Genomic DNA, 14,470 nt, shown 5'->3' on the forward strand with positions numbered 1-14,470 from the left:
CAAGAAATTTGGATTTCATGCTGTAGAGAGTGGGGAGCCATTGATTGTTTTAAGCAAGTGAGTGACGATCTGTAGAATTTCAGATTTAAATTTTAAAAGGTGGCTTTTGTGGTGGACGGGAGCAATTGTTAAGGAAGGAGAGGAGGCATGTAATCCTAGCGCGGTAACTCCAGAGAGGGGGCCAGCTTGGGCTGAGGCCCTTGCAGCAGCTCTGGGAAAGGGAACTGCGAGAGAAGTGATGCTTTCCCATCGTGGTCTGGGGTGGTGAGAGGATCAAGGAAACAAGGGTGCATTCACCGAGGTTGCAGTAGGAGGCTTGGCTTCCATAAAAAATATCTATTCAGTTTTACACCATGATTTTGAGGTCCTAGTGTTTTGGTCATTTGTGCCAGGTGTCTTCACTTCTAGAAAATTCTTTGATTCAAAATAGGTTCAGGACACATCTTAAACAGTCATTAAACTCCACCTCTCTAGGAAAGAACCAGTCAGCTTCATTGGTTATGTTTTAGTCGCTGCAACATGAGAATTCCAGTTGGTAAGGATGTAGTCACCAAGGAGGGACTTATTTCCTAGTAGAGAAAACTGACTTAAAGTATAAATAAATTACTATGCTGGAAAGAAAATAAAGCGCTTTTAAAAATTGAGTACAAGTTAGAGTTGAATCAGATGTATGCTTCCTGTGACCATTTTGTTATTACTTGCCTGGTCAAGCTTTGCTAAAAATTTGATTAAATACTCACCAAACACTTGCCATGGGAACTTCTGATCTCTGTGATTTCAGATGTTGCCTATTTGAGAATTACAGTTATCCGTCCTACAGATGAATGGTTATTGACAGATGAGTGGTTATTCCAGTGGTTATTATTTTCAAAAATAAACTAGTTCTATGAAAACCAGTAAAGAGAATTATGAAATTAATACTTTGAGCATGTCTGTCAAAATTGTATTTATTTTTTAAAATTAGTTATTTCAGTTATAGAGCCACCCCTCGTCTTTGATCTCATTTTTAAAGAAGTTATTTTTTAAAATTTCAACGGGAGATGCAATTTTATAATTGCTACATTTTAGCTACCCAAGCCATGAATTTCTGGTTTGCGTTCTTTCGACCGTTCCTTTTCCTGCCCTTCTTCTAGTCCAGAAATGATCTCTGTCAAGCTAGTGGCTTTGCATTTTTTCCCCCTAAAACATTTGTTTATGTAAAAAAAAATGAAAAACTAAAGTCTTCAGGACTTGGTCTTTTGAAATGCTAAAACCAAGTTCTGGGAACCTGAAAGCCTTGGTTTTAAAAGTCAAAATTCTTGGCTTTCTCAATTAGAAACCCAAACAAACTGCTTTTATGTTGAATTATCCCTTTCTGTGCTTGGTGGAGGAAGGGAATAGAATGAGAAGGGGGGGGGGGGGGAAACTTAGTTAATATAGCAAAAAATATTCCTTCCAATAATTTATTTTTAAGCTTCTGAAATATGTTGCATATCTGGGTTTTTCATATTCAGTAAAAGCACGTTACTTTATGTTCTTAGACACCAAAGAGAAGACCCAGATAGAAAAATCACAAGTCTACTCAACTTAAGCAAACAACTGGCATGTTATATAAGACTCTGACATTTCTATATGGAAAAGGAAGTAATTAGTTATCACTGTGGTTTCAATGCCAACAGCTAGTGGGAGCTTTTAGGGAAGCTAAATGAAGTGTGTGTGTGTGTGTGTGTGTGTGTGTGTGTGTGTGTATTATTTACAACTTCTTAGACCTGGAGTTATGTAAGATTCATACCCAGTGAAAAGTTTTATTCAAAATATAGAATTTAATACTACTGTTGTTTTTAAAGTAAAAAATAGTATTTATCTTGATTGTTAGAAAGTATTGAAAATATATAAAAATAGGTAGAGAAAACAAAAACATTGCATTCTAGACCTTTTACTTAACAAATTATGCCATCTATATTGGCATTTGTTAGGGACTTTTGGTTTTAATTGTTTTCTTTGGTTTTTTTTTTTCCATGCAGAGAATTTATCAACAGCCTTCGACTGCACAGGACATTTTATGGGGGCCTGGCTGATCAGCTCTGTGTTAATGACTTAGCGGCCGCGGAGGGTCTGCCGTGCTGGGACGGAGAAGATATAGTGAAAAGGTATTTTATGTGCAGTGGTCTGCGAAACCCTAATGGCTCCTTTCATCCTAGCTTTCTTTTCCCAGATCTTCAGGGGGTTGCTCCACTTTAACTTTGCCACACAGGTTAGCGTAGACATTACTTCTGTCTCTTTAGTTTGTTAAAAATGTATGTGATCCTTTTGACACTGTAAAAATATAATCACATTCTGTGGTGTTTTGAAAGTTCTCTCTTATTTTCTGCCTATCTATGACTTGCCCCCAAATTCTACTTTTTTCCATTAAGTATCCCTTGCCTTCTATCTACTCTGTGTTGTTTATCAAATATCTTCTCTTTTTTTGAAGTTTAACTTTATGAATATTAGGAAGTGAGGAAATTTGGTGAAACGTAAATACCTATGCAAAGATTTGTTGATATATGAATTTGTGAATCAGCGTTAGTTATATGTTTATCCTACAAGTGTCTCTTTGAGATACTATGTGTGTGTGTGTGTGTATCTATGTAAAAGTGGGGGCACTTTTATGTATGTATGTTTGAAGCATTGCTTATCTGTATGTTGTCAATTGTTCCTCAAACTCAGGAGTGAAATTTAACTTTTACCTTTTTGTCCTCACTGCCTAGAATTTCTTTGACAGTTTATTTTCTTTTGCTTCCTGTAACTGATTGTACTCTCAAATAATCCCCTGGGCTTGAGAACGTCTAAATTTCTCCCTTTGTAATATATAAGCAGGGTCAATAGAATTGGCTGGGAATTAGTTGTTGGATTTTCCAATGCTGGTGATGATTATAGAATGTCGGCGTGTGTTATGTTTGGATTTGGATGTTTTAGTGTATTTTATTTTTGCAATGTGTAGAAAGAAAGATAGGGTGTTAAGCTTGCTGATTTACAAACTTGCCTACTCCATGTGAAACAGGTGGGTTAGTTACCACAGGAGTGCTGAGTTCATTTGAAATGTCATTTAGCAAGTAAAATGGCTATGATAAATATATATGGTAATCAATTTTAATATACATTTATATAATAAAAACTGTTTACATATTTCTGGGTGATCATAATCATTCCTGATTTTTAACTAATTAATGTTTAGTTTACATTTGAATATATCACAGAGGTTCTTAGATTTTATAGAAAAACTATTGAAGAAAAGAACTATAATTAAATGTAAATAAAATATTTGGCTGACATGGCTAGTGCTCTTCATTATGCTCTTTGGATGTTGGAATGTGTTTTTTAAATATGTATTTCTTGCCTTTACTGAGAGCAGTCATAGTATGCACGGTATTTTGCATGTAGTATTATGGTGTCTATAAAATTTCTGCCGCTTAGATCTAGTGATTAAATTCTATTTTGACTTATATTTTCTCTTTTCACACTGTCCTGGCCTTTTTTTGTCTTAACGATTTTTCTGCAGGTGCTAATGAGAGTCTCATGGTGGTGATCAGTGAAATATTTAGTATATAACATAGATTAGATATATTGCATTATATTATATTATAGGATTCTAGAGCTGCAAGAAACTTTGTTTCAGTTTGTCCCATTCCTCTCTGACTATTTGGTCTGGGGTTTGTATAATAGGTCCTACTATTGGAGATATCAATGGTTTGCAAACACTTTTAGAAGGATAGCAATTTCAACTCAAAGAATATATTTTCTTCTATATAATATATATTTTAAGACCTCGCTCATGGTTTATGGATAAAGGCAGCTCATCTTTAACAAGAATTGCCTGAGTAAAGTGTGCAGATTTCTAATAAGGGAAGAGATTCTCATTATTCTTATTTGCTTCCAGTTCATGTCTCCCCTTTCCTGTACCCCTGGCCTTCTGCCTGTTAGCCTCTTCCAAGGGTGCTGTGCGACCCCACGCTTCTGAGAGCTGCTTTTATGTTGCCTTAATCTTTCTTTAGACAGCATTTCTACCTTCATATTGACTGACATTTTCCCTTCCCCGAGCACATTTCTTCTCTTTCATCCCTATCTCATGGGTCCTCAACCTACTCCCACACCCCTTGGGTTGCCTCACACACTGGCTCCTGATCGCTGTCTCTGGCTACCTCCAAAATGAACATTTTTAGCCCTGATTGTGTTCTAACAGTTAGATAAGGTTTCTCAAGCATTATCTCATTAGTTCTCTCCAAACTTGACTTCCTAATGCTCCAAAGTAAGCTGATTGGGTGACATCTCTTTTCTATTTGAACTTGAGAAAGTGCTTGTGTATTTTGACTTTTGTAAAATATAATTTAAGTTGGGATTTTATGATTCAGTCAATTCTTGATGCAAATTTAGAACAGGATTTTTTTCAATGCAAAGTTAATGCTAAAATTTAAATATCTACCATATCTGGATAATTGAGTGTGGTATGTTCACCATGGAATATTATGTGGCAGTAAAAAATTATGCATATTTATATATGCTAATGTGAAATAATTTCAAATAATTATTGAGTAAAAATAGTTAAAATAGCATATTACATATTTTACCAGAGGATTTGAATAAATAAAAAACATTGATATTGGTTCTGCATAGAACATTTCTGGACAGTTACACAAAAATTGCAAATATGCTTAAAAGGTACTGGGGTAGCTTTTATTTTTTTATTTGCTTTATAGTTATTTATGTTTAATGAAAACATGTTATAGTGATATTAATATTATGGAGCATTATTATTCTCTTCTTTTTGAAAAAAAAAAGTGCTATTTTTACATTGCATTTCCAACCAGTTCTTATTTTCATAGTTATTTTTTGATATAACTATAGTGTTGCCAAAGCATTAATGGATATGGTTCAATACTGAACTATTGAATTAATCTAAGAAGGCTAAAATATAAATTCAAATCCCAGTGAATGTTACAATTTTGAATTATTAACTACATTTTCTTGAGAAAAAAAGAAACAAAGCATAGCAATGATCAGTGTTTGAAAGCAGTAAGATCCTCATACAAGATGTTCATTTCAAAGAACTGCAGTTTCTTAAGATAAATAATACCACTGGGTTTTGAAGAAATGCATGTCAAATGAATGTATACCATGTTTGGGGATGATAGAGATTTTTTTTTATTTTTTATCCTTTTTCATACTCATCAAGTTCATTCCAGAGAAATTGTGCCAAATGCAGCAATAAGACAAATTGGTGGCCAATACTGAGTCTATTATTCATTATAAGGGCAAAGTGATTATTTTGGCAAGACTTCTTCTCCTGAAGGCATTTTTTAGGAGATGATTGATAAGGTTATTTATGTGTACAGACATGCTTTCTTGAATAATAGGAGAACCAGATTGTTTCACTATTGTGACAATTCTTACAATTGGGTGAAATCACCTTTGTGCTCCTTAAAACAGTGAAATTCCTATGTGATTATGGATAAAAATATCTCAGATATCTCTCATATATAAGGAATGTATAATGAATGAAACAAAATATGTTTTAATTCAAATGATTCAAAGACCACATGCATATTCTATATTATATTGCAGCACTGAGCTCAACAATTCAAACAATTTTTGATTTAAGATTAAAATGTATTACTAAAATCCAGGTAGTCGCCATCTCTTCAAGTCCCTCTTTTTTACCCTCCTGTCCCTTCCTCATGAAATAACATTGTTCTCTGAAAGACATGGTAGTCCCTACTTTGCTCTCAGTTCTCTGTGATTGCAAATTGATTGGTTGATGGTTTGCATTCAGCTTTCTGAGTATTGAAGTTTGGGAGACAGCTACTTAATTACCAGGGCTTCCTCTTCTCTTTTGATTAATAGACAGATAATCCAGTAACTCTCCCTCTATCTCTAGGAATTTATGACCTCCATAACAACTCTTAAACTAGTGAGTAGCTGTTAAGTATCCTAGTAAAATTAATAATCCACATGATTTCTACTTCATCTTGATTTAATGTCCCTTAATGATTCTTTAGTAATGCAGTGTTTCTTTTTGAACTCCTATGATAATGTGGCCTTCTCAAATTATTATAATTGAATTAAAAAAATCAATACAAATATAAAACCTTAGAAATCACTGAGATTTTATACTTATCTATTATCAGTTTTCTTTCCACTCAGATAATGATATTATTTCTAGCTATAATTGTTTTTAACCTCATTTCCCCCCCTTCTTTTATCCATCTTGAAAGCCACTTTATCTTTGATTTTGATTTTTCTTCCTGAACTTGCTGCATTCACTTTTACTTTTTTTTTTTTTTTTTAAACACTTGGCCTAGTTTCCAAATGTTACAGACTACATTTTAAAAACAATCAGGTCTCAGAATTGTTTTGAGCTTCATTACTGTAACAACTATTTGCTTTTCCTAGATTGCTGTGCAAAGGCAGTATGTTCTTTGCTTCCACCACTCTGTTTTCTACTTCTTTTTCCTCTTGCAATTTCTACTTATTCAATCAGGTTTCTAATATTGTTGAACTTTACCTTTCTAATAATCGTCATTGTTAGTCTATCTATGGCTTATCTTATCTTGTTCAAAATTGAAGGGTGTTTTAAAGGTGTGAGTAGGACAGAGCCTCACTTTTACTCAATTGTAGCAACCTACTGTGTGGACCTTGAAACCTCCACTGTTAGTGGAGGAACTTTCAACTCAGTCACCTCATCCAGGCACCTATATATACATTTATCTTGTGTCTCAGTGGGATGAATCCCCTCATTTGTATTTTTATTGTAACGTCTAAATCCATCAGGACATCTATAATACCTCATGCAATACCTTCTTTGTTCTTATATACTGTAATTTCTTTCATAACAGAGTTCCTATATTATTTGAGGCCAAGACTGATTAATATTATTCAACACCTATTGGTAATTTTTAAAAGACAATAGGTCTCTGAGGGAACATAATTTTTATTTATTATAAGTGTTAGAACTAAAAGATTTGGGGATTTGAGATGTGGCTTGGTGATAACACATTGATGGGTGATATTTGGGACCGAAATGAAACCGAGTGCCTGAAGGATGTACAAGTTTCTACCTATGCTGACTTTGGATGCTGATTTTTTTTCTGACTTGACCAAAGATCCTGCATGTCTTCATTATGAGCACTTCCACAGATATTTTTGTGAAACCAGAGTCTACAGAACTCTAAGAAGTTCATGTGTTCTGGGTTAGAGACATATTAGGTGTGATTGTCTTTATAACAGATGAAATACCTGGGTTGGGGTAGCTACAAGTCTAAGGTCAGCCCAAGGTCAGTAGTCTGCCTTTATGATAACCAGTAAGGGAAGAACCGAAACATGTCTGTTTGTTTTTGTGTGTGTGTATGTGACAGAAATAAACAGTGTAGTTTTAGATATATTATAAGGTCCTGTCGAATTCATCACATTGTAGAATATACATTCTAGGTACAACGGGACAAATACAGGGAAGGCTGATGTATCAGGTTCAAAATGAACATAAAATTTGCAGAATTCTTGACTGGGGGCTAGCTGTTTCTGCCTTGCTCTAGTACACTTGCTTGGCAGACACTTTTTATGTAAATGGTAGTGCCTGAAGTAGTTTTCCCATCGTTTCATTCTGTAGAAAATAATATGGTAGATGGTAGCAAGGGGATACAAATTTTTATCAACTTTGCTCCAAGCACTGATATCCCAAACAAGTTTTAAAGTCTAGGAAAATAGACACCCTTCTCAGGTCAATATACACATTTTTGGTCTCTTCTAAAAATGCTGCATTAGTTTGGCAATCACTGCATGGTATCTCTCTGCTGAACTGAAAAGTTTCTTCTGAATCTTTCTTAATTGTCTCACTGACCTACCCGTCAGTGCCTCTTGCTAATCATGTAATCATTACATTTAGGGAACTGGACTTTGAAAGGTGAAAGTAGAAACTACTTCATTAAATCTACTCAGAAGACTGTTTTACCTTGTCACTAGCCTGGTGGCCAGTTCCCAGAATGCTTTGGCCACTACCGTGGTCCCCTCTTATCTGCAGTTTTACTTCCTGTCCTTTCAGTTCCACAAGGTCAACCATGGTTCGAAGATGTTAAGTGCAATATTCTAGATATTTTGAGAGAGAAAGACCATGTTACATATCTTACATAACAGTATATCAGAATAGTTCTTTTTTCTCATTAGTTACTGTTCTTAATCTCTTACAGTGCCTAATTTATCACTTACTTTTTTTCCCTAGGCATGTAGGTAGAGGAAAAACATAGTATACATGGGGTTTGGTCTTATCCATGGTTTCAGGCATCTACTGAGTGTCTTGGAATGTATCCCCCATGAATTAGGGGTACTACAGTGGCTGAATGATCTTCTCTTATTAGTGGCTGAATGGTCTTCTATTATTAGCCCCATAAACTGTCAAAATTCAGTAATCAAATTCAGTCCAATAAAAAATCTAAGTTCAGTAGTGAAATGGTCTAGTCCAAATTATTCAAAACTGGAAATTCACTTAAAGTGGTTGTTTCTCCCCTTCCCCAGTTAGTACTGGCTCAGTCTAGGGCGCTTATCAAGGGGGCTGAACAACCTCAGGTCCACATGACAGCCTGGTGCTCTCCTTGCCCTCCAACCAATATATCAGACTCTCGAAGTTTGGGGCTGAGGTATGATGGAACAGAACTAAGAGAAGAGTAAGATAAAGGAAAGTTCTCTTTGATAATGTTGTATCTCTCATTAGTGCTTTCTAGTTTGGCAGATATTAGGAGCTGATGATGATGTAGGGCTCCTTGGTGCTCACAGTGCCTGTCCCCGATACTTGTCCATCTGATGGTGAACCTCTGATCTCTTTCTGCTGAGATCTTCTGGTGGGGTCCTTTGCTTCTGCATGGTTCACTCCAGACTATAGAAACTGCTCTCTCTTGCTTTGGGTACAAGTAGAGCCTACACCCAATGCAGCTGCCTCTCTCTACTCTGACGTTATCCAGGGAACTACTGGTACAAGAATGGGCTACCTCATATTTTCTTAGTCATGAATCAACTACCAGCCCTTTTAATCCTTCAAATTCTGAGGCTTCCTCAATGCCTTTCTCACTTAGGACAAATGAAGACCACAGCAGTCCACATGTTTTTTCAAAGGAAATCTCTCCTTTAGGCTCTTTGACCTCAGTCATCTTATATAACACTTAAGATAGATGTCAAGATGAAGGACTCAAAACTGGTTTCGCTATCTACTTTTCATGTCTGGCACCTCAGTTTAGAATGCCATCCATTGTCTTATTCTCAGCTGAAAGGGAAACAGAAAGAGATCTGTTTTAGCATCCTTTACATTTATTTGGAAGTGGTGTGTGGAAGACAAACTAGATTCAAATTCAAGATTCTGCAGAAGATACAAAGGTGATTAAGACATTGTCTCCAACTTTGAGCTTAGAATCTGAAAATAAGTAGTAAACATGTTCATAATCTGTACACTCTGTGAAGTAAGAGAAACACAAAATAACTCACAGGCTTTTCATTAAGGGGGAAATCTTATTTGATTGAGGGAATTTGAAAAGTATTTGATAAAGAAGTAATATATAATATGGGTCTTGATTTATTCATTTAAAATAACTTCTCTGGCCCTGGCCGGTTTGGCTCAGCGGTTAGAGCGTCGGCCTGCGGTCCTGAGAGACCCGGGTTCGGTTCCCGCTAAGAGCATGTACCTTGGTTGCAGTTTGTCCCCGGCCCTGGTTGGTCGTGTGGTGGCAGCCACTCGATGTGTCCCTTTCACATCGATGTTTCTCTCTCTCTATCTCTTCCTCTCTCTCCCTCCCACTCTATCTGTACAAAAAATGGAAGGATGTCCTCGGGTGAGGATAAAAAAAAAATAAAATAAATAAAAACAATAAAAATAACTTCTCTGAAATATTTATGGATGAGATGATATTATGTCTGGCATTTGTAGAATAATTCAGCAGATGGGGCAAGAGTGTCATACTATATATAAAAGAAAGCTTTTTTTGTGTGTGTGTATAATCATGGAAGCTGTAATATGGGTATAGGGTTGTTTATATCCTCTATATTTGTATATACTTGAAAATTTTATAATAAAATATATATACAAAATATAATAAGGTGTGAGAAATATAATATTGTCAGGTATTTATTCTGTCACATACACTGTTTTAGATGCTGGGGTACAGTGGAGGACAAAACAGACATGAGCCATCTCTTATGTAGATTAGGATATAGAGAAGATGAACACTGATCAAATAATTACAGGTATGATTGTTTGCAAAATCTTTGTTTGAATGGAACTTTAGTCAGCAGACTTAGAAGAAACAGCAAGAGCCAGTACATTCATGAATGAGATGCTCCAAATCTGGTGGCCTATTAGCTGTATTATTTCCATCTGTGCATAACCTTTCAGATGATCTTTTTTTTTCTTCTCAGTACTCTCTTTTACTTGAGTTTCATGGTTGCATCTTGAATATCTAGAATTAAGCCCTACCTCCTTTATTATAGTCTAGCCATTCATTCAGAAAGCTGATAAAGTCCAGTGGTTAGGAATAGAGGTTCAGGAGCCAGGCTTCCAGGGTTCTCAGTAAAGATTAGCCACTTATGCCCTGGTGGGTGTGGCTCAGTGGGTTGTGCGTCATCCCATGCACCAAGAGGTCACTGGTTTGATTCCCAGTCAGGGCACATGCCCAGGTTGTGGGTACAATCCCCAGTAGAGGGTATGCAGGGGGCAGCAGATCAATGTTTCACTCTCACGTCAATATTTCTCTTTCCCTCTCTGTTTCTCTCTCTATAAAAATAAATAAGAACTATTTTTAAAAAAAGATTAGGCACTTACTAGTGATATGAATTTGGGCACATTCATTAACCTCTAGTTGTGTCAGTTTCCCATCTTTAAAACATGGCTGAAAATATACCTACCTCATATTTGAGAATTAATTAAGTTCTTCACATAAGTAACTCAGAATACTAGCAATCACATAGTAAATATTCAACAACTGTTAAGTCTTATTATTAAACAATGTATGCTCATTTACTTCAGTAGGGGAGTGAGCCCTGGTTATATTGAGCTTCTCTCTGCATTAAATGGGTTCTATCATGGATCAGAAGACTTCCATTTGAAAACAAAGACATATGTGAAGGTTAGTTTTTGAATTAGTAAAAATTAATATTAGGGCTTTTGATTTAGGAGCAGGAGAGAGTCCCTTATTAGTATTTTAAATGATTCTTTTATTGAGGCTAGAATTAGAGAAATTATATCTTAATAGGCAGTATATTACCTATTCCAATTGTGGAGAATCATGCTCTGTTTGTACCCATAGAACATATCAGTTGTCTCAAGGGAGAATTAAAAGTTAAGATACAAAGATAAAGCACCATAGAGATAAAAGAAAGACATTGTACTCCCAAGCAGTAGTTTGGGAATAGTCAATCACTGGATACAACATGTTAGAGTCAATCACTGGAAATAAATCTCTGAAGCCATGCTACATTTCAATACATCATACCACAAATTGTTTTTGGTGACATGACAATTTTAAGGCTGCTGCACTTATAGACATTTCTCTCCATGCATGAAATTCCCAAAGGAAATACATACTGTAAACAGATTCCCTAGAACAAAATTAGGTTGAACATCAAGCCATCACCATGTGTCTAACTACTCAGTTTTTCACCAGACCGACACAGTACATATACACTATTTTTTAACTTGTTCTTTGGTTCCATTAGAGTTATGTGTAGAGAAAGACAAAAAAATATAAATAAAATATAGCAAGATAAAAGTTTACCGAAGTGTAAACCTAAAGGAACTTTCCCCATCTGTTCTGCACAGAAGTTATCTCTTTGGGGGTACATATTTCATCACAGTTCCACAGACTTGTGACTTCCAGATTAGGTTAAATGCAAAAGAGCAGTCTTCAAGGCCTCTAGGATATCTATTCTTATTTTAGTCTGAGCAACACCTTTTTTATCCTTTATCTTTATATTGAGCTTATACATGAAAAACTTACCTTTTCAGTAAAATAGGTGTGTTTGCTAAAATATAAAGGCAGCATGTGGTTTTTTTCTTAGTCTAGTTCCTGTATTTCCAAATAATAGCATATAAATTCATCAGTGAATGATTTATTATATTTTAAAATAAAATGCCAGAAGAGAGGTGAAAGTGAATAGTCGCTTATTCATAATACTTTCTTCTTCAAATAGACTTCAATATAGTTTCATTTATTTTATAAGAACAGCTCATCAGTTATCAGCATATTTTATTGCACAGCCATCAAAATTCTTATTTTCAGATGCATTCTTCAAAACAAATAAATAACATTTGTTAGGTACTGTTGAAATATGTTTCTAAAGTCTGATTTGAAATTACTTACACTCCATCAGTGAATGTAATATTTGAAGTCTATTGACCTTCATGTTTTGACTTCCATGACTAACATAATTATATATTTCATTGTTCTGCAGATTTCATTTTCTTATGACTGTACTGAAATAAGGATATTTTTTAATTTTTTGTTTTGTTTTCCTGGGGAGATAGATGAAGGCAGACACATTTTTTTTTTTTTTGAGTATTTGTTCATATAATCCATTTTCAAAATTCTAGCTTTAATCAGTTTTATATGTAATGGCAGCCACAAAGAGTACATTGTAAATCTTTGAGGTATTGAATGATAAACCTAAGCATCTTAGAATCATGAAGAAAATAAATCTTAAATTGGAAAGCACCCTGAATGGCAGTTCATTTTATAATGTGCCAAACTCTAAACAATGGTTGGGAGAAGGGAAAAATATAAATAACACAATTTTGTTTTCTATACACTGTATACTTAATTTTTTTTATATCATGTTTATATTATTTAATTAAAAATTATTTTAACCAAATACCATATGTCACTGAGCTAGAAGGTGAGCAGCTACCTCCCCTCTTGAGGGCTGAAGACCCTTGCCGCCCCAACCAAAGGGAAGGAGGTGCAATTTAGAGTTTGGACTTTGGACATGACTCCCTTAGAGCCTTGCATTAGGGCCTCTGGCAGTGCACTGAAGAAATAGAAGGAGGCGAGCAACTCTCCCTCCTCCCAAAGGCTAGTGCAACCCCAGGAGGAGGGGGAAGCCTTGATCTATTCCTCCAAGTCCTGTCAGAGTTGTCCTGCTGATGCAATTACACAGAAGAAAGGGGACACAACTCAGAATTAGGACAATGGGTGTGACCCCCTTGGGGCCTCCCTTCAGGGTTTCTGGTGGGGCACTGCTGAGCTAGAAGGTAAGCAGATAGCTGCACTCTCAAGTGCTGAGGGCCCATGCCATCCCAATCAAAGGACAGATTGAATTTGCATTTCCATATTTTGCTGGCCCCACATGCTATACTCATTTCCATGTGCAAAAGTTGATTTCATCCATGAATGAATCAACAGCAATCAGCTTCAAATTACAGTAAGAGGGTCCAAAGAACCCACATAAGCGACATTCTTAGAGCATTCACCTCAGAAGGTCAAGGAGACTGCACCACTGGGTTCCACAGGACACTTACTATATAAGGCCACCCCACAAAGACTGGGATTCATAGTAGTTCTATCTAACACATTGAAACAAATACAAAGAGACAGCTAAAATGGAGCAACAAAGAAACAACCCTAAATGAAAGAAAAGGAAAAAAATCTCCAGAAAAAAAAAAAAAGTGAAATATAAGCAGGCAATTTATGAGACACAGAGTTCAAAATAATGGTTAAAAGGATGCTCAAACAACTTAGTGAGAATTACTTGTACATGAAAAAGGATATAGAAACTGTGAATAAGAACCAGTTGGAGAATAACATATCTGACATTAAGATATGGAAGGAATTAATAGCAGGCTGGACAAAGCAGAAGAATAAATCAGCAATTTGGAAGATAAGGTAGAAAAAAACACCCAAACAGAACAAAAAAATAAAAACGAAGGAACTAAAGAAAGAAACAAGAATAATTTAAGGGAACTCTAGGAAAATAAGAAAGATAACAACATTTGCATCATAGGGGTACCAGAAGAAGAAGAAAGGCAGCAAGGAATAGAGATTGTATTTGAAGAAATAATCACAGAAAACTTCCCTAACCTGGTGACACTAAAAGTTACACAAGTTCAGGAAACACAGAGTCCCAGTCAAGATGAGCTTAAAGAGACCTACTCCAAAACACATTATAATTAAAATGGCCAAGACTAAAGACGAAGAGAGAATCTTAAAAGCAGTGCGAGAGAGAGACAGTTAGTTACCTACAAGGGAGCCCCATAAGGCTGTCAGTGGATTTCTCAACAGAAACACTTCAGCCATAAGGGACTGGCATGAAGTATTCAAAGTAATGAAAAGCAAAAACCTGCAACAAAGACTGCTCTATCCATCAAAGCTACCCACTATATGGGAGACAAAAATTTGTTCTCCCATATTTTCAAAATATATGAAGTACTCATACAACTCAACAAAATGAAGACAAACGATCCAATTAAAAAATGGGCAGAGGACCT

General features: G+C 35.6%; 1 protein-coding gene across 1 annotated transcript in view; it reads left to right on the top strand.

Moving 5' to 3' along the window:
• The window catches only part of GPC5 (glypican 5), a 1,298,292-nt gene that overhangs the window by 309,154 nt on the left and 974,668 nt on the right, over positions 1–14,470 (top strand). Inside the window, exon 5 of the mRNA XM_036250056.1 lies at positions 2,004–2,129. Within this exon, the coding sequence (XP_036105949.1) occupies positions 2,004–2,129 (126 nt within the window). The remainder of the gene's footprint in view (positions 1–2,003; positions 2,130–14,470) is intronic.

This window comes from Molossus molossus, unplaced genomic scaffold (genome assembly GCF_014108415.1).
Source record: "Molossus molossus isolate mMolMol1 unplaced genomic scaffold, mMolMol1.p scaffold_m16_p_9, whole genome shotgun sequence".
In the NCBI taxonomy this organism is placed as follows: domain Eukaryota; kingdom Metazoa; phylum Chordata; class Mammalia; order Chiroptera; family Molossidae; genus Molossus; species Molossus molossus.